General features: G+C 39.8%; 1 protein-coding gene and 1 pseudogene across 8 annotated transcripts in view; one reads left to right on the forward strand and one right to left on the reverse strand.

Annotated features, from left to right (window-relative positions):
* Positions 1 to 2490: 2490 nt before the first annotated feature.
* WDR89 (WD repeat domain 89) overlaps positions 2491 to 21581 on the reverse strand; it is a 37871-nt gene continuing 18780 nt past the window's right edge. For 5 of the 8 annotated variants that reach the window (XM_047864072.1, XM_047864071.1, XM_047864073.1 and 2 more), the window contains one exon: positions 2491 to 4612. In XM_047864072.1, the coding sequence (XP_047720028.1) occupies positions 3417 to 4580 (1164 nt within the window). In that variant the 5' untranslated portion in view covers positions 4581 to 4612 and the 3' untranslated portion in view covers positions 2491 to 3416. Of the gene's footprint in view, positions 4613 to 14122; positions 14167 to 15600; positions 15784 to 21313; positions 21336 to 21581 lie in introns of those variants that run through there. The other 3 variants (XM_047864070.1, XM_047864075.1, XM_047864078.1) reach the window with 3 other exon arrangements.
* Positions 10392 to 10877, forward strand: LOC125168759 (60S ribosomal protein L32-like; annotated as a pseudogene).

Consider the following 21581-nt stretch of genomic DNA (forward strand, 5'->3'; position numbering starts at 1 on the left):
AAGTTTATTTTCCTCCCTGGACATCTCCCTCCTGATAGCTTATGTCCTCTTGTTCCGACCTGGACTCAATACTGCAGGCCTGCTATAAGGCTGTTATCCTGCCACTATGTTGGGTTGGTGCCCTGATTCTTGGTATCTCTTGTCTTCCTTGATTTTCTCCCTTATCCTTTGTGGAGTACATCTTTCAGTATCCTTTTTAAAAAGCTCCACAGACAGTAAAGTCTGAAATTTTTATGTCTGAAAGTGTTTTAAACCTCACCTGTGAGGGGGCGCCTGGGTGGCTCAGTCGGTTAAGCATCTGACTTTGTCTCAGGTCATGATCTCATGGTCCGTGGGTTTGAGCCCCGCTCTGTGCTGTCAGCACAGAGCCTGGAGCCTGCTTCAGATTCTGTGTCCACCCCCCCACCGCCCCCGCCTCCTCTCTTCACTCCTCCCCCACTCATGCTCTGTCTTGCCCTGTCTCTCAAAAATAAATAAATGTTTAAGAAAAATTGTTTTAAACCTCACATGTGAGGACAATTTGACCTACAGAATTATAGGTTGAAAAGGCAAGTACCTCCTGAAATCCAAATCTTTTAATTCCTCAGTGGCCAATGAGTCTGTTTAGCCATGGATATTCTGGTTAGCTAAGTAAATTTGGTTCCTGAGTTTCAGAGAGGAAATAGGAAACATTCACTTAGTAAGGGATGTCTCAAAAAGATTTACGGTCATCTACTTGATTCATGAGTTTGGAGAGCGTAAGTTCAGATAGCAGGAAACTATCCTCAGGACTTTGAAGACTTTGATCCAGCATTTTGTGTCATCCAGATTTGCTAATGAAGAGTCTAATGCACATGTTATCTTTGTACCTAATGATTGTATTTTTCTCCCCTCCCTTTGGAAACTTCTACAATTTTCTCTTTCTTCTTGGAGTTCTGAAACTTCACTGTGCTATGCCTCGGTGTGGGTCTTTTTCATTCGTTACATTTGACACTCTGTTGGCCTTCTAATCTACAGACAAAGTTCTGGGGATAGCCTCTAATATTATTTCGTTTTAATAAGCCCTCCCACTCCCTTAAAAACGTTTTTTCCACATTGTAAACACCGATAGTCTGATATTAGACCTCTACATTTACCTTCTGTGGCTTTTGCCTTTTCTCTCACTTGCTGTCTCTTTGAGGGTCTACTTTCAAAGACATTTCCTCATCTCCATCTTCCAACCCTATTAATTACTTTTTAAAAAATTTTTTTAAATGTTTTTATTTATTTTTGAGACAGAGAGAGACAGAGCATGAGCAGGGGAGGGGCAGAGAGAGGGGGAGACACAGAAACCGAAGCAGGCTCCAGGCTCCGAGCTGTCGGCACACAGCCCGACGCGGGGCTCGAACTCACCGACCGTGAGATCATGACCTGAGCCGAAGTCGGACGCCCAACCGGCTGAGCCACCCGGGCGCCCCCTATTAATTACTTTTAAATTTTAAATATTTTTGAAAGCTTATACTGTTTTGATAACTGTTTCATTTCCTGTTGTGTTATACATGCAAGGTCTCCAAATCTTTTTATACAGCTTTTCTACTTACATAGTCAGCACTGTCTCAAATCCTAAGTATCTTAGAAATATGGTTTTTCATTTTTATATAGTGCTTGCTCCATCAAAAGATCAAAATGTACCAAAGATTTTAAGCAGCATGAGGCATTATCAAATGCTCTGTGTTTTCTCTGGTCAGCCTAGAAACAGTGGGAAGAACTGGAGAGACAGGGTCTGTAATCTAGGTGAGAAATGATGAAACTCTTATTTAAGGCGATAGTGGTGGGGTAACAGCAAAAGAACAGAAGACAGATTTTAGGAGGTGGAATGGCAAAGGATTTGGTGATTGACTGGTTAGGGGGAAAGAATAAAGTCCAGGATTAACCACCGGGTTATGGTTTAAACAACAGCAAGAAGAGCTGAATTTTTCCAAATAAGAATTATCTGTTTTGAATGTTTTTTTAATTTTTTTAAATGTTTATTATTTGAAAGAGAAAGAGAGACAGAGACAGAGAACAAGCAGCGGAAGGGCAGAGAGAAAGGGAGATACAGAATCGGAAGCAGGCTCCAGGCTCTGAGCGGCCAGCACAGAGCCCAACATGGGGTCCGAACCCACAGACCGCGAGATCATGACCTGAGCCGCAGTCGGCCGCCCAACCGACTGAGCCACCCAGACGCCATTTTGAATATGTTTAAGAGTGACTTAACTATGCGTATTGTTCAGTCCCAAGTGAGTTAAGCAAGATCATACCTAAATAGAAGTTGCATTGTTCTATGGAATAAAAAGTTCCCCCACTGCTACTTGCAGAGATAAGTCACTATTAACATTTAAAGAGAAATGTAAAAGGTTCTAAAGTAATGCTTGTATTTTTCAAGCATATTTTTAGTTCAAAAGATAAAAACGTTCTAAAATATTTTTATAAATATTTTTATCTATAAAAAGATATTTTTATTTTTAATTAAACGTAAGAACATACTAAACCTTTAGAGTGACCAACTTTTTATTAGGATACCTTGGAAAAGTACGTAGAAGGATGAAAAAATTAGCAGTAAACAAAAATTCACGTTTAAATTAGATTATGGTGGTGTCCCCCTTTAAGCTCTGGCGGCCACCTCTTGCATGGCCCCCACTCCCCATGGGCTCTTATGTTTAAAAATATGGATAAAGCACTATGAAAGAAAATTTTATCACAAAATACTAGACTACTTTGAAATAAAAAAGTCATTCTGCTATTATACTTTCATTGTTGTATTTCCACGGACTCAAAATGAATTTTGCAAGATAATTTCTTTTTCCTCAATGAAATACCTGCTTACTATTTAACCATTTTAAAATATAGATGCAAATATTTACTAAATATATATTTTTAAATAGACGCAAATCACTTTGTTTCTAAAAAAGCTCAGTACTATTTAGAATCATTAGAATATTTACATTTAAATACTCCAACATAATCTATGTGTATTAAGCAAGTAGGAGCTCTGACAGAAAACAGTCTGATTTGGTTTTATAAATAATGAAGATGATTTAAAATGTAAAAAACTGAGCTTACAAAATATAGCTCAAACCACCTGATTTTTTAAAGTCATATCAGCCATCTACTTCTAAAAAGTCCTTATCAAAGCTATTTCTTAAAACCCAACATTTACTAACTCAACAGATGGGTTTTAAAAATGAGGAATGTAATTTTACTTTCAACTCACTGATTATATACTCAACTGGCAGCTTTAAAAAAAATAATTTTAGAATACATGAAGACCTGAATTAAACCATTTTCAGCGTTTTTCCAGGATTGTTTGCTAACTGGCTTGTTTTTACATATGAGCTTTAAACAGATCTGTCACAGGTAGAACACAAAGATAATTACTTGCGACTATAAAACCTTTCAAGGAAGCTCCCAACATCACATCACTGCTTCTTCCTTTTCTTGTAAGAATCATTACTGTGAACTCGAACTCGCTGGTACACAGAGGATGCTATTTTCATGCTGTCTTTCTTTGTAAATGTCTTGTCTAATGCTCCAGGTTTCCAAAGTAACAACTGTGCATCTTCCCCTCCGGTTAGCAAAGAATCATCTTGCATATTCCAACAGAAAGAACGGACTGTAGCAGCATGCCCTCCGTGAAGGCTGGTCACATGAATCAATCCTGCTGTAGTACAGCTCAGTAAGTGAATAATTCCTGTGTTTGTTCCCCCAACAACAAACAATTTGTCCATTTTTTCGTGATACAGGCCACCAACCAAATAGTCCAAAATGCCTCCTTTCACATTAATTACTTCTCTGACATCCTGGATGTTCAAACGTGTAATTGGTTCATCAGTATCCAGATGATTAAGATCCCACCAACAAAATCCTTCATCGTGTGTCATGCAATAAATCTGTTTATAGTCCTTCCCAGACCAACCAATACAGCTTACGGAAGAAACAGAGTTACAGGTCGTAACCAGTGCATCTTCTTCATTATCAATACTAATATCAAATACATTCACCAGGCCATCAGTTGAACCGGAGACCACCATGTTGGGATTGCTGGGATGGAAGCGTACTTGAGTGACGTCATCACTGTGTGTCTCTGAATATGCTCCAAGTGGGTCTTTAGAAGTAGACAAATCCTGAGAATTAATTCTTGCATCCCAAAATACCAGCAATGCATCATCATCAACTTTTTCTGTACCAGCACAAATGACGTGATCATTACAGCTGATATCAAAACTAATGAAAATATTGGAAGGGTAACCCTTGAACAGCTGGACAGGTTTTTCACTGGCTAATCGAGCGTCCCAACATTTTACAGTGCCGTCAGTACATGATGAATATATATTGTCACAAGAATTTGCAAATTTGACTCCATTGAGAAGTCCAGGATAGCCACGAAATTCTCGTAGTATGTATAACCTCTCTTTATCATAGATTCTGATTGATCCGTTAGAACATAAAACAGCGATCAAGCTTTCTTTTTCTGCTTGTACGGTTTTTGATGCATCTATGCCCAGCAGGTAAGTAGGCTCTGTAGTCCCCGAGGAACGTTTAACAATGTTCAGGTTAGCGAATTGTTCCTCAATCCTCTCCATGTCAGGAGGAGCACTCAAAGTGCAGTACAAATCTGTAAGAAAAATACAAAAAACTAAAATTAAACCCAAAGCTTCCCAAAATTATGATTAAATCAAGAACATTTCCCTTTTAGAGCTGGCACAAAACAAAAGAAAAAAAAATAAAATCTACTCTAATATTTTAATCTTTCCCTGCCATGATATGGCTAAAACTTAGTTGCCTCCTTCTGATTCAATCGGTCTTGAATACTGAATCTACCATATATGCTTTATGCCAGTAAGAGAATTTTATAACCTATATAGGTGTTGCTCAGCAGCTCCTTTCAGCTTAAACTCAATTATTGGTCATACTCCTAATTCTCAGCATTCTCCACTTTGGGATCATCTTCTCCTGGCCCTAGCTGCCTTAATGTAACTTTTAGAATTTAAATCTAGTTGTGAACGCAGAAAAGTGGTCCTCCAAAGATGTCTAAGCCTTCATCCCTGGAACCTGTGAATGTTAGAGGTTTCCTGGCAAAGAGGAATTGAGGCAGCTAATCAGCTGACCTTTAAAAAAAACTTTTTTAAATTAGTGAAGTATAATTGGCACACAATGTTACATTAATTTCAGGTGTACAACACAGTGACTCACAAGTCTGTATCTTATGCTCACCCCAAGTGTAGCTACCATCTGTCACCATACATTGTTACAATACCACGGACTATATATATTCCCCATGCTTTTTTACCTCTGTCACTTACTCATTCCGTAAGTGGAAGCCTGTATCTCCCACTCCCCTCTATCCATTTTGCCTACCTCTCTCCACCGCTCCCCTCTGGCAACCATCAGTTTGTTCTGTGTATTTATGGATCTGTTTCTGCTTTTTGTTTTTAAAATTCCACATATACGTGAAATCATATGGTATCTGTCTTTCTCTGTTGGACCTATTTCACTTAGCATAATAGCCTCTGGATCCATCCATGTTGTCATGAATGACAAGATCTCATTCCCTTTTTTGTAGCTCGGTAGTATTATAAATGATGCTGCAACAAACACAGGGGAGCACGTATCTTTTTAAATGAGTGTTTTCATTTTCTTTGGGTAAATACCCAGTAGTAGAATTATTGGGTAATTTGGTATTCCTATTTTACATTTTTAAAGGAACCTCCATACTGTCTTGTACAGTGGCTGCACCAGTTTCATTCCCCCCGATAACAGTATGTGAGGGAGACACGTGGGTGATTCAGTCGGTTGAGTGCCTGACTCTTGATTTCGGCTCAGGTCATGATCCCAGGTTTTGGGATCAAGCCCCAAGTTGGGCTCTGTGCAGAGTGTGGAGCCTGCTTAACATTCTCTCTCTCCTCTCACCTCTCTTCTCTCTGTCCCTCCTCCCCTGCCTGCACACACTATCTCTATTTAAAAAATAAATTTTAAAAAAAAGTGCATGAGGGTTTCTTTTTCTCCACATCCTTACCAACACTTGTTATTTCATGTCTTTTTGACTCTAGCCATTCTGACAGGTGTAAGGTGATATCTCATTGTGGTTTTGATTTGCATTTCCCGGTGATTAGTGATGTTGAGCATCGTTTCCTGTATTCATTTGCCATCTGTACGTCTTCTTTGCAAAAATGCCTATTCAGATCTTCTGCTCATTTCATTTGGATTATTTGGCTTCTGTGCTGAGTTGTGCTTATAGCTGATCTTATAATAGGGAGATTATTCTGGATTAGCTAGGTGGAGCCAATGTAATCACTGGTGTTTGTTTTTTTTTTTTTTTAATTTTTTTTTTAATGCTTATTTTTAAGTGAGAGAGACAGAGCAAGAGCTGGGGAGGGGCAGAGGGAGAGGGAGACACAGAATCCGAAGCAGCTCCAGGCTCTGAGCTGTCAGCACAGAGCCCAACGTGGGGCTCAAACCCACAAACTGTGAGATCATGACCTGAGCCAAAGTTGGACACTTAACCGCCTGAGCCACTCAGGCTCCCCACCAGTGTTCTTAAAAGTAGAAGGAGCCACCTGGGTGGCCCAGCTGGTTGAGTGTCCCACTCTTGATTTCAGCTCAGGAAATGATTCCAGGGTTGTGGGATCAAGCCCCATGTCGGGCTCCATGCTGAGCATGGAGCCTGCTTAAAATTCTCTCTCTCTCTCTCTCTCTCTCTCTCTCTCTCTCTCCCCCTATCTTCCCCCCCTCTAATATTAAAAACAAAAAAAAAGTAAATGGAGGAGGCAGAACATGATGAGAATCAGAGATAGGTGTTGCTATGTTACAGCTACAGAAAGATACATTGCTGGTTTGGGTGAAGAAGGTCAAGAAGTGGCTGGACTCAGGGTGCCTGGTTGGCTCACTCAGTTAAGCATCCAACTCTTGGTTTCAGCTCAGGTCATGATCTCACGGTTTGTGAGATGGCGCCCTGAGTAGGGCTCTGCACTGACGGTACAGAACCTGTCTGGGAGTCTCTGCCCCACTGCTGCTCTCTCCTCCCCCTCAAAATAAATAAACATTTACAAAAAAATTAATGGGTGGCCTCTAGAACCTAGAAAAGGCCAAGAATTGTTCCCCTTTAGAGCCTCCAGATGGAAATGCAGCCCTGGCTAACACCACCATTTTCACCCAGTGAAATCTAATTTGGGTTTCTGAACCCCAGAATTATAATATAATAAACTTGTGTTGTTTCAAGCCACCAAGTTTGTAGTAACCTGTTACAGCAACAATAAGAAACAATACAACAGGGGTTCCCAGTATGAAATTCTGGAGAAGTACTTCTCAGGCTGTAGTAGCTTGTAAATGGTGGAGCTGGAACGTGGACCTAGGCACTCTGTCCAAGGACTGTGCTCTTCATGACCACGCTAGATTGTCTATTTTTTTCTTTCCTCCTCTTTCTTTCTTCCTTCCTTTCTTTCTTTCTTTCTTTTTCTTTCTTTCTTTCTTTCTTTCTTTCTTTCTTTCTTTAATGTTTACTTTTGAGAGAGAGAGACAGAACGAGAGCAGGGGAGGGACAGAGAGAGAGAGAGAGAGAGAGGGAGACACAGAATCCAAAGCAGGCTCCAGGCTCTGAGCTATCAGTACAGAGCCTGATGCAGGGCTCGAACCTACAAACTGTGAGATCATGACCTGAGCTGAAACCAAGAGTCAGCTAGCTGCTCAATAGCAGGCTCAAGCACTGCTATTTTTTTATTTTAGAGAGAGACAGAGTGCACAAGCAGGGAAGACAGGCAGAGGGGGAAGGGAGAGAGGGAGGGAGGGAGGGAGGGAGGGAGGGAGGGAGGGAGGGAGAGAGAGAGAGAGAGAATTTTAATTTTAAGCAGGCTCCATGCTCAGCACAGAGCCCAACACAGGGTTCAATCCCATGACCCTGGGATCATGATCTAAGCCAAAATCATGAGTCAGATGCTCAACCAACTGAGCCACCCAGGTGTCCAAGGTTGATGAGAATTTTAAATAACCAAGTTTATCATGCCTTTTAGCTAACAGTAATTTGTAGGTCTATGACCATGCTCTCAAGCAGAACAATAGTGCTGTACTCCTTCCCTGCAGTACATTGCCTGGAGAGTCTGTTTCACATTGGAAAAGTTCCCTGTGTGGCTTTAATTCAACGGATTCTGGGGGTTGATCGGACAGGCAGAGCGGGCCCCAGATTAAATACTACAGCAAACTTAACACTTTAAGACTGTAGCAATGATAATAATCACAGTGGTTGTCCACATGATACACTGTTCAAATAAGGATAGAAGGAAGGAAGGAATGGAGGGAGGGAGGGAGGAAGGAAGGAAAGAAGGAAGGAAGAGGAAGAAAGGAAGAAAAAGGGAGGGAGGAGAAGGAAGAAGAAAGATATTAGAAGTAAGGTAGGTATATCTTACAACAATCTCAAACTATAGAGCTTATATTCATTCAAACAGTAAAATAATTCAATCTCTTATGGGGAAACATGAAAACCTCTACTTATGTTTTAACACATTCATATGCAAGTGAGTCATATTTGAAATATAACCTTCCAAGGCTAGGTAGTTAATTCTTAATTTTACATACTAATGAATCATTCTAAGATGATATATACTTTTTCTTCTACGTATAGCCCTTATCTGAGGTTTCTTTGCATGACCCACTTCCCAGTCCTGAAGAGAAGCCATAGGATCTCTTTTCTTCCCACTCTATACTCTCGCTGGGTAACTTCTGTCACATTCACATTTCAAGCACCACTACATGTTAATGATCTCATCTATTTACAAATCTATATTTCTGTCTACTGGCCATTTCTCCTTACTGTATCCCACTACACCCCAAAATAAAAGTGATTATTTATGCTCCCCCTCCCAACCCCACCAAGCCTTCCCCTTAAAAACAAACACAATGTACACTTCACAATTGTCTCCACTTTGGTCGATGGTATTAACAGCATGACAGCATTCTCATCTACTCAGTTAAGCCAGAACCTCTGCGATATCTAATTCTCCTTGCTCAGGCCTCTCATCCAAACAATTTCCAAATCCTACTTTTGGGCTGCAGGATGCTTAGGGAAGTATTAAATTAAATCTATTTCTGTAGATCAAAACAATATTGACAACCTCATATGATTCAATCTAACAAAAACATATGAAAAGAACACACAAGATTAACCATAATTTTTCTCTATTTGTTTCTGTTAGATGCATAAAAGGAAGATTAGCATTCTAGATTTCAACAGGCTAGTGAGAGCCGCGTGAGCCTTTCTTATGTCAACATACATACATACACATACCCAAGTGGAAAGGGGTGCAAAAAGAAGGGGACAGACAAGCGTACTAAAGAACATGGAGGAGAAAAGAAATGAAAATAAGCCACAAGGGAACAGCAAAGAAAAAGGAATGTACAAAAAAGGCGGGGGAAGGGGGAGGTACTGCCCCAGCTCTGGAGTCATACACAGGTGAGGTGAGACAATCTAAGAAGAGATCCAGATAATGGAAGTTTAGTAAAGTCTAAAGCTACGCGTGGCTAAAAAGTTTTCTTCATTTTACAAAGATTGCCTGTTACAGTTAGCTAGCAATCATAGCCACTTTAAATATGGGCCTAAGGATGCTGAGAATGGAGGTAGAACAATTACTAATATCTCATCTTGAACCACCTAGTGCAGATCAGGAAACGGCAGGACCTCAAAACTGCTGTTGTGGTTCTTGCTGGGATACAGAGTTCTCACGTCTCAATATGATGCAGAGGGTGGAAGATGTTTATAAAGACGACCCAAAACAAACATCTCAGGACGAGTTTTAAGGGGGTGAGAATATTAAATTCTTGATGAACTGCCATCTTGGAACACATTAGATGGAAGTGCTGACCAATCTCTTATCTCAACAATTATCCTTAGGGGCACTGGGGTGGCTCAGTCGGTTGAGCGTCCAACCCTGGATTTCAGCTCAGGTCATGATCCCAGGATTGTGGGATTCTTGGGATTCTCTCTCTCAAATTAAAAAATAATAAAAATTGTCCTGAGATAATTAACAGTTGTTTACTTAATAGCAAAATCCCTAAACATAAGTGTGAATTCCTCATCACTTGTGTCTTAATAAGATTTAAGTTCTTTAATCAATTGAAATACTATTTCACTTTATTTCCTATTAAAATAAAACCAATAAAATGTTCTTTCTGTATATGAAGTGCATCCCAAACGTATCTAGCTGCAACTAGGTATTGCTCTTATTCTAAGCTGGCTAAGTTTAAGTATGAAATCTGAAGGACAGCCTAGCTTAAATATTTCTATAATGGAAGAGGAAGTAGCTTTCTTTTCCACTTAAATAAAAAGCAAAAAAAAGAAAATAACATATATTTCACATCTCTTAAACTATTGACTATGGGGTGGCAGCCATCTGTAACTTGGCATCATGGCTGTCCTCAGACCTCTGGTTGAAGCCCAAGATTGCTCAAAAGAGGACCAAGAAGTTCATCCGGCACCAGTCAGACCGACATGTCAAAATCAAGCGCAACCGGTGGAAACCCAGAGGCATTGACAATAGAGTGCGCAGAAGACTCAACGGCCAGATCTTGATGCCCAACGTTGATTACGGGAGCAACAAGAAGACAAAGCACATGCTGCCCCGTGGCTTCCGGAAGTTTCTAGTCCACAATGTCAAGGAGCTTGAGGTGCTGCTGATGTGCAATAAGTCTTACTGTGCAGAGACTGTTCACAAGGTCTCCTCCAAGAACCATAAAGCCATTGTGGAAAGAGCAGCTCAGCTGGCCATCAGAGTCACGAATCCCAATGCCAGACTGTGCAGCGAAGAAAATGAATAGACAGCTTATGTGCATATCATATTTGTGTTAATAAAACCATAAAACTACAAAAAAAAAAAAGAAAGAAAAGAAACTATTGACTATGAAAGGCACTATACCAAAGGTCTTCTGCATATTATTTTGCATGAAATCAGAAATGGAGGTATCCTTAGAAATACATATATTTCTGGGGCACCTGGGTGGCTCAGTTGTTTAAGCGTCCAACTCTTGATTTCGGCTCAGGTCATGATCTCGCGGTTCGTGGGATTGAGCCTGGCATCAGGCTCCGCATTGACAGCACAGAGCCTGCTTGGGATTCTCTCTTTCTCTCTCTGGCCCTCCCAGCTTGGCTTGTGCTCCCTGTCTCTCTCTCAAGATAAATAAACATTAAAAAAAAAAATACATGTGTTTCTATCTTGCAGGTATGAATGTTCACCATACGTGAAAGATTTGACAGCATAAGCATATATACTTTTATACTTTTACTACTGAAGAGTAACAGTTGTATGGGAAGTATATGTTGGACATAAGACCAGTTTTCTTTTGAGACAATTTATCAGACTTGAGTCAGAAAAACTTAATTCCCCACAGCTGAAACTTAGTATTGCCCACTTACTATAAGGAATTAGCTATGATGACTGGGATGCAGAGGTCCGGCAAATGTCCCAAATGTAGGGAAAAGTTTCATGGGGAAAAGGCATTCAGGAATGGGCATTAATAAGTTCACAATCTACACTTACAATTTAACTACAATGCTATACTGCATTTATCAAATTAGGCAAGGATAACTGAGCCTCACAGAGAAGAAAATAATCATAACTAGAGTTCAACGAATGCTGGGCTCTGTGCTACCAACTTACTAGTTTTTTGTTTTTTTTAATCATAATCATTTAACCTTACAGGATAGGGATTATTATCCTCATTTTTTAAAAATGTTTACTTATTTTTGAGGGAGGGAGACAGAGGACCTGAAGCGGGCTCTGTGCTGTCAGCAGAGAGCCCGATGGCGAGGCTCCAGCTCACGAACCATGAAAATCATGGCCTGAGCCGAAGTCAGACGCTTAAGCAGCTGAGCCACCCAGGAACTCATTATCCCCATTTTACAGAGGAAATTAAAGCTCCGAGGGACTGAGTACTTGTCAATGCTCTCACAGCCACTAAGGTGAGGATGTGGGGGGAGTTCAGTTCGAAACCCAAGTTGTAACTTCAAAAACCTGAGAACCTGTGCTCACTCTAATACTATGCTGTTGCTCTTCAATGTAAGTACTGAAGCATTAATGTCAACTATAATTAAGGAACATGCCTATTAGCCTTTGAGAGGGGGCATTACATGTTAACCCCACATATAAGCAGCGGAGAAAGAAAGGGAGCAGGAGGATTAAAAAAACACATACTGGCCTGGAAAAATATTACAATAAGCAACCATCACTTACTCATTATTTTTGTGTGTCCCCCCTTTTCTTTCTTTTTAAACTTCTTATTATGGAATTTGTATGGAGTAGAGAATATGCACCCATCAGCCAGCATGAACAATTACATTCCTCAAAAGTTGTGATTAGGATTGGAGGGTCCCTTATACATCATATATTATTTGAAAGGCAGTTAAGGAGCTCTAGTGGACAGTATGATGGAACCTCTCCAACTCATCCTTCTCTCCCTCCTCCATGTGGCATCAACATGGTTTGAAGACTTGACCCTAGCTCCAGGGGCAGATCCTGATTAGCCTAAACCAATCACAGTAATTCTATCCTTTTAAATCAGTAATTCTATCCTTTTAATTCTATCCTTGGTTCAGAAACTTATATTCTTGCCAATCTATTCAGTATTCTCCTTCCAACTATAATTTGTTCAGACGTGCAACACTAATTCTAAAGTGAACCCAATTCAACTGATGGGAAGAACTTTGCTTCCATTAGTCCATGTTAATGAGATTCTACATTTTCTATTTAAGTCAGTTTGTAGCAGAGTTTTTATTAATGCAGCCGGAACCACTCTAATTAAATATAATCAAATAAAGTCTTGGGTGTATCACCGAGTACTCACTTAAGGTAAGAGGCTCCTATAAAGGAAGATTTAGGGAACATATTTTAAGAAGTCAAATTTCATTCACACTGAACAGAGGGACCTTGATCTTCTGTTCCCTTTAAAACATCTATCCTCTCCTACACCCCATCTTTCAAATTTCTTGTCCAAAAATAAAGGGTAAAAATAAAATACACAAAAAACTTCCCAGAAGACTCTATAAAAGATATCTTTAGAATCAGGGATCCTACCATTAATACAGAGCAAATCTATATTTGCTCTACAAAATAAAAAAACAACCATTGAAATGATACAATGTTTAAAAACAATGTAAAACTCCATCTGGTAAGTTTCCGTATATTTTTTTAAATGTATTTATATTTTTTAATATCTAAAATAGTCATATGGTTTAAAATTCAAAAGGTTCCAAAACTAATGTCTTGGCTTGTCCTCAAGCCCCTTTCCTCTCCCTGGAGGCAACAAATATTGCCAGTTTCTTCTGAATACTTTCAGAGATTATCAATTTGAAAATAATGCAGTGAAGTTATTTTCAGCTTATCAAAAAACTGTGAGTGTGGTACAACAGAAAAAGCAATAGGCTTAAGAATTAAACATCCTGGGGGGCTCAGTCAGTTAAGCATCTGACTTCGGCTCAGGTCATGATCTCACAGCTCATGAGTTCAAGTCCCACGTCAGGCTCTGTGCGGACAGCTCAGAGCCTGGAGCCTGCTTCAGATTCTGTGTCTACCTCTCTCTCTCTGCCCCTCCCCCGCCCCCTCTTAAATAAATAAATATTAAAAAAAAAAAAAGAATCAAACATTTTGGGGTGCCTGGGTGGCTCAGTCAGTTAAGCGTCTGACTTTTGATTTCAGCTCAGGTCATGATTTCACAGTCATGAAATCAAGCCCCGCTGAGCACAGAGCCTGCTTCAGATTCTCTATCCCTCCCTCTCAAAAAAAAAAAAAAAAAAAAAAAAAATTAGAAGGGAAAAAAAAAAAAAAGAATCAGGGGCACCCAGTGGCTCAGTCGGTTGAGCATTCAATTCTTGGTTTGAGCTCAGGTCATAATCTCACAGTTCATGGGTTTGAGCCCTGCATCACTGCACTGTTAGTGCAGAGCCTGCTTGGAATTCTCTTTCTCTCTCTTTCTCTGTCTGTCTCTCTCTCTCCCTCCCTCCATCCCTCCCTCTCTGTCCCCACCTGTCTCTCTCACTCTTAAAATAAACAAACTTAAAAAAAATAAAATAAAAAAAGAATCAAAGATCCTAATTTCATGCTCTTGTTCTGCCACAAACTAGCAAAGTCATCATAGTACAAATTACCTGAACTCTCTAAGCCTCAGTTTCCCCATCTTTAAGTAGGGATAAAGCAGTGCTTGGCTGGCTGTCAGAAGAGCATGCAGCTCTTGATCTTGGGGTCGTAAGTTCAAGCCTAATGTTGGATACAGAGATCACTTAAATAAATAAAAAAAAAAATAACGTGGAGATAAAAATGGACACTCTCAATATTGAGTACCTATTATGGCTAAGTACTATGCTAAATGCTGGAGATTCAGATCAAAAACATATTTGCTGTCTTTAAGTAGTTAGGAGACTGAACAGTAAACAATTACAATATAGTATAAGAACGGGTAATCACAGAATACAGGAACGCAGAAGTATTAGAGGGCACAATTCTTGGCATTAAGAAAATAAGCAACAAATGTTAATTTCCTTTCTTCTAATGAACTTTCATGTGCTTTGCATTCATTTTATTTCATTTTACATTCAAATTTTAAAAGTTTATAATTCTTAAAGCTTTTAAAATAGGTAAGCAGTCTCAGTTACTTTTATATTAAAACTTTTTTTAAAAAATGAATCAATATGCAAAATTTCATGAACACTAGTATCAAACAAATAATTCTCAAATCTGAATAAATTACTAACATATCAAACTGAGCTGGTGCTTTTTAAGATTTTATTTTTTATCTTATAATGAAAAATACACTTGTAAAGAGCAAATAAACTTCAACATGTTTTATAAGACGATACAGTTTCACTGCTATAAGTTTATCTTTTAGTTAGGTACTAGTCAGAAAAGCTTAAGATCTAACCTATTAAAAATACCCTTTGAGCTCCTTGAACAAATGGCTGATTCTAGGTCTGGGGCAGGGAAAATTCAAGATCAGCAGAGAGCATCAAATAATGCCAGAAAGTAAAGTAGTGCTAAATACATAAGTAAGTAAGTAAGTAAGTAAATAAATAAATAAATAAGGCACAAGAGCCAAGGTCTCCCACTGGTCACACTAGACTAATTTGAACAGCAAAATAACAGTTAAATTGGATTATAATCTCAAGAATAAAATACTCATGAATCCATACGGATAAAAATAAATGCCTATATAAGTAAATAAACAAGGGAAGAGGGGCGCCTGGGTGGCTCAGTCGGTTAAGCGTCCGACTTCGGCTCAGGTCATGATCTCGAGGTCCGTGATTTCAAGCCCCACGTCGGGCTCTGTGCTGACAGCTCAGAGCCTGGAGCCTGTTTCAGATTCTGTGTCTCCCTCTCTCTCTGACCCTCCCCCGTTCATGCTCTGTCTCTCCTTGTCTCAAAAATGAATAAAACGTTAAAAAAAAATTTTTTTTTAAACAAGGGAAGAATTCTAAGTAATTTAAGGAGATATACCTCCTCCAGGAGGTGGAGCTTAATTCTCCTCCCCTCCAGTACAGACTAGTCTTAATTACTTGCTTCAAAGAATAGAGTATGAAAAGAGTAAAAAATAGTAACTTTAAGTAGAGGAACCTGGAAGATATCACCTTACCCAACTGATGAAGGTTAAATCGTGTTGATGTCACGTGCCCCCTGGTGTGACATGATGGGAAAGATCCTTCGCTTCTGTGGTATTCTTCCCCCTAATCCATCACCCCGGTGGAATCATGAGAAAGCATCACACAAACCTACATTCAGGGATATCTTACAAACACCTGGTTGGTACTCTTCAAAAGTTTCAAGGTCATGAAAAATAAGCAAGATCTGAGAGACTGTCACAGGCCGGAGGAGACTAAGGAGGTTTGACAACTAAATGTGGATGTGGTATCCTTGACTGGACTGACCAGAAAAAGGATATTAGTGGAAAAGCTGGTGAAATCCAAACAAACTGTATAGTTTAGTCAATAGTATTGTACCAGTGTTAATTTCTTAGTTTGGGTAAATGTTAGCAAATTTGGTTTGGAAACATTAACATTAGGGTGAAGGGTATATAGAAACTGTAGTATCTTTGCAACTCTTCTAGAAACCTAATCTTATTCAAAAAACACTTTTTGAAAATGTTCTTGATACACATCATGGACGTTTGGAGGAATAAGAAAGGATTTTGCATACATACGTGCTAGGAATGTTGCTATGCCAAAAAGCTCTTATGTCAGTCTCAATTCCAGACCTGAGATAACTCAGGCCAGTCATGAAGGCCACCACCAACCTCTCCCCCAGTCAGCTCTCTCTTTTCATTATAAAAATATAAAAAATAAAATCTAACACTCCCAGATTTGGAAAGAAGTCAATTGAGGAGGAAGGTAGGCAACCTCAGAAACACTCTAAGAAGTAAATACCCTTACTTACTAAACCACAGGAGCTCAGCAAAGAGGGCTGCTAGGGCTTACTGTATTTCTAAAGTCTATGCTACTTGTGGGAAATGAGAAGCAGCTCACAGGAGTGGGATATACCCAGGACTTGGTACGGATCTCAGAGGAGAAAACAGAGACCAGGGCCCCCAAGGTTTGCCTCAGTCCCAGTGACTAGTTTTTGCAAGTGGAAGTACATCGTGTCATGTTTGGGCCAGGTGATCCGGAAGTGGTGTGTCTTCACCTTCTCTTCACCTAACTGCTGGCTGGATGCAGAGGACTTCAGAGCCCTCTGGTTGAGCCATAAAATGAAAGGGTCTGAGCCCTCCAGTCATCACATGAAAGGCTACCTGCTCACCAGAAAAACCTACGTCTGAGTATATCCATCAGTTGTGTAGATATCTGAAACATATAGTTTAAAAAACTGAAAAACAAAATGACCCCAACCTCATAATACTATTCACATTTTCTTTAGGTTAAATCCAAAGTGGGGGGAGGGCGCCTGGGTGGCTCAGTCGGTTAAGCGACCGACTCCTGATTTCGGCTCAGGTCATGATCTCGTGGTTTATGAGACTGAGCCCCACATTGGGCTCATGCTGACAACACAGAGCCCGCTTGGGATTCTCTCTCTCTCAAAATAAATAAACTTAAAAATAAAAGGGCAATTAATTTCTTATACTAAAGAAACACCATACCTTCAGCACTTACATTTTATTTATTTTTTATTAAATCCAAATTAAATGTAATACTATGTAGAGAAAATGTATACTATACCATCCTATTTTAATAAAATCATTCCTATGCACAATTCTGCTCACTCTATCTGTATATATGTGCAGAAAGATCTCCAGAATAACGTTCGTAAAATGTATTTCAAATATCTGGAGTGCATATGTGTACATGTGCACGCACATGGGGGTGTGTGTTGTCTTTCTAGTACTTTTCTATATTGCTAAATTTTTTTTTTAATGTTCATTTATTTTTGAGAGAGAGACTGAGACAGAGCGCAAGTAGGAGAGGGGCAGAGACAGAGGGAGACACAGAATCCGAAGCAGGCTCCAAACTCTGAGCTGTCAGCACAGGGCTTGACACGGGGCTCAAACTCACAAACTGTGAGATCATGACCTGAGCCAAAGTCGGTCACTCAACCAACTGAGCAACCCAGGCACCCCATATATTGCTACAATTTTTAATAATGAACAACTAATATACAGTAAGGCTGGTTTCTGAACTCAAGCATTCTTGTTCCAGAGCCCACAGTATTAACTCCTATATTATACTTCCCCTATAATAAGGCACACCTACAGATATGTAACATTATACATATATGTGCATTATTCATAGACGTATGTATAATAAGTATACATCAGATTTTATTTATTTATTTAGTAATTTCTATGCCCAGTGTGGGGCTTGAACGCACAACTCCAAGAGTCACATGCTTTACCAACTGAGCCAGCCAGGCATCCCAAGTACATATCATATTTTTAAAAAATAAGGGTGGGGGCGGCTGGGTGACTCAGTTGGTTAAGTGTCTACCTCCTGACTTTGGCTTAGGTCATGATTTCATGGTTCGTGGGTTTGGGCCACATGTCGGGCTCTGTGCTGGCTCTGCCCCTCTCTCTGCTCTTGCCCCACTAGTGCGTGCATGCACACATGCTCTCTCTCTCTCTCTCAAAATAAATAAAAACAATATGGGTAGATGATGTTAGCTGTATAGTAAGCATATATCATAGTTATTTTTTTAAAAGGGGGCAGACTATATTAATAGAGCACTTGGAAGGAGTAGCTACTACTGTCATATATTAATGGCAAACATGAAAAATCTAATGGGAGCCACAAAAATCTCTATGCTGGATATTAAAGAAGCTTATTAGTTATCAAGCATATCTAATGTCAGCATATCTGTTAAAAATTTTTTTTTAACATTTATTTATTTTTGAGACAGAGAGAGACAGAGCATAAATGGGGGAGGGGCAGAGAGAGAGAGAGAGACACAGAATCGGAAGCAGGCTCCAGGCTCTGAGCCATCAGCCCAGAGCCCGATGTGGGGCTCAAACTCACGGACTTCGAGATCGTGACCTGAGCTGAAGTCGGACGCTTAACCGACTGAGCCACCCAGGCGCCCCTAATGTCAGCCTATCTGAAGCAAAACTGCACAAGTAAAACTTAGGAAGCTGGTTATTAATATTTATTTCAGAAAAACCAGGAAGAGTGAAATAGTAACAGTCACTCCTATTCAGTATCAGTATGTCTTAGAGGAAACAATACCTTGGGATAAAAAGTATGCATTGGTTTAACTTCAGCAGAACATCTCTCAGAAAACATTTATGTCAAAAATTTAGACAAATTTGTGTGTGTATTTTAAACTAACACAGAACTGGCTTTGAAACAATTTGCCAAAGAGCCATTTGTTTTCAACTGGGAAGAAGTGCTGAATATTGAGTGGAAGGTATGCTAAACTGACATCTGCTACAACGTCGATGTAATTTTAAATATCATATTCATTAATGACTGAGACTAAATGTCTTTGTAAATTAATCCTGCTTAGTGAGTCTGAATATGCTATTCTTATTCACAGGAATGTTCAAAGATACTGGCTGCAACAACATATGGCATCTCATGCATTAAATACACTAAAATTCGTAGAGAAAGAGTTTTTAAAGTGCAGGAATCTGTTACCAAGGAAAAGGGGGAGGGGGAGGAGGGAATGACACACACACTTTCTCATGCAGTCGGGGATACAACATTCAAGTATCAAGTTCCAGATATAACATTCAAGTATCTTTTTAAAAACAAAGACATTTTTCTCAGTAACATCCTGCGCTGTCTAATTTCTCAAGTAAATCTTCCACCGAAAAGTCACGCTTTGAAGTAAATCTATGAACGCCCTGCTTCTTTCAACAAGAACAATTAACTGTGTTTGCCTTTCCAGAACAACCAGCTGGTTAACCAAATAGAGACAGAAACCAAACTTCCCCAGTCACCAGATGTCTTAATTTGGAACAGTTAGTAGCAGTGTGGAATAATCCAAAATTTTGAGTTGGTACTATATGTTTACTACTTCTTTTTATAAGTCTGAATAGACGTTTTTAAAAATTAAGCACATGCATTCTCTTTAATAACTGCAAAAAAAGGTGGGGGATAAAAAAAAGAACCAATGCCTAGAGGCCATAACAGAATGATGTTAACATCTGAGAACCAGCCACTTGCATATTATGGTATAGTTAGAAATTGATAAGCAATATCAACATTAAATCTGCTCAGAAGTCCTAAAGAATGACCCTTTTCAATAATTCAAAACCAAATCTTGAAGGATGGGAATGACAGGCCTAGAACACACTGGATTCAGCAAAGAACACAGGCAAAGTCCTAGCTTTCATTGAGGCCAGTGGGGTGACAGACAGCTATTAGACAAATAACTAATTATAATAATGAAAAGTCAAAGTGGTATGAAAAATAATACTGGTTAAGGCCATAAAAATGAGGCAGGACAAGCCTTTTGGATTCAGTCATTAAAGGAAAATCTCGGGGTGCCTGGGTGGCCCAGTCAGTCAAGGGTCTGACTCTTGGTTTCAGCCCAGGTCATGATCTCACACTCAGTGAGACCGAGCCCTGGCGCTTCAGGCTCTGCACTGACAGCACAGAGCCTGTTTGGGATTCTCTCTCTCTCTGCCCTTCCCCTGTTCATCCCCTGCTCAAAATAAATAAATACACTTCAAAAAATAAATAAAGGAAAATCTCTCCCATGAGGTGACATTTCAGCTGAGACCAGAAGGAAATGAGGGTGTGGGCTAAAAGCCTCCTGGGCAGAGAGAAACAGCAAGTGGTCCACAGCAGCTGAAGATGAGTCAGAGAAGGAGAGTGGTACAGGAAATAAGGTTAAAGAGGTAGCTGGAGACAAATAAGGGCTTTGCAGGGCCACGGTCGGAACATTCAATTTTATTTATTTATCTTTAACGTTTATGTATTTTGAGAGAGAGAGAGAGAGAGAGAGAGAGAGAGAGAGAGAGAGGCGGGGGTGGGGGGTTGGGGGGGGGGGGGAGAATCCAAAGCAGGCTCCAGGCTCTGAGCTGTCAGCACAGAGCCCAACGCAGGGCTTGACCTCATGAACTGTGAGGTCATGACCCGAGCCGAAATCAGATGCTTAACTGAAGGAGCCACCCAGGCACCCGTATATTTTATTCTTAAGTGAGAAGGAAAGCCAGTTGAGAGCAGGTGAGAGATGTTTGTGGAGGGATTCCTCTGGCTGCTGCCTAGAGCATAGACCTTGGGGGAAGAATGGAAGTAAGTGAAAGGTTTGTGCAAAATTCTGGGCAGCAGATATAAAAGAGAGAAATGGCTGGATACAGGCCACAATTATGAAAGAGGAATAAACAGAATTTCCTGATTAGACTGCAAGTAGGGTATGGGGAGAGGTGACAAAGATGGATGATTCTTAGGTTTCTGGCCTGAGCAACAAGGCCAACGTTGGCTTGTTACTTTTAGGGTAATTACAAGTTTTTAAGAAAATTACAAGATGGTTAATTAGATAATTAGACACGTATCCAATTGCTTAAATAGTCTTTACTGATCGACCGTGGTATATTAATACACTGGAATTCTACATGGCAATAAAAAACCATATACGACTGGTACATGCAACGATAATGGAAGCATCTCAGAACTGTTTAGTGACAGAAGCCTGAAACAGAAGGAGACTATTATAATTTCACTTACACATAATTTAAAAACAGGCAAAACAAGTCTAAAATGGTAGAAATCACAATACTGGTTATCTTTTGAGGGGGATACGGACTGGGAAGGACAACAGGAGAACTTTGTGGGTGGTGATTATGCACAGATATATGCATTTGAAAAACAAACAAACCATCATGGAGGAGAATGACCCCCTGGTTCCACCATGATTCTCACCTTGAGTGAAAAGCATCAATGGCTGAAAGAGGAAGAAGACAGTGTCATGAAATCCCTTATTTGGCATAGGTAAGCAGGGCCTGCTAAAAGTTGACAGTGGAGGAGGAACAATGAGGAAAACTCTTCAGCATACCAGGCGCAATACTAAGCACAAGATATTAACAACCCACCGCTGAAGAATTTCAAGTCTGTAGTGTACTAAAGGTAACCATAGCAACAACAAAACCTAAGCCAGCTCACCTACTGATTAGACTATTCAATCCTTAAC

Source organism: Prionailurus viverrinus, chromosome B3, assembly GCF_022837055.1.
Source record: "Prionailurus viverrinus isolate Anna chromosome B3, UM_Priviv_1.0, whole genome shotgun sequence".
In the NCBI taxonomy this organism is placed as follows: Eukaryota; Metazoa; Chordata; class Mammalia; order Carnivora; family Felidae; genus Prionailurus; species Prionailurus viverrinus.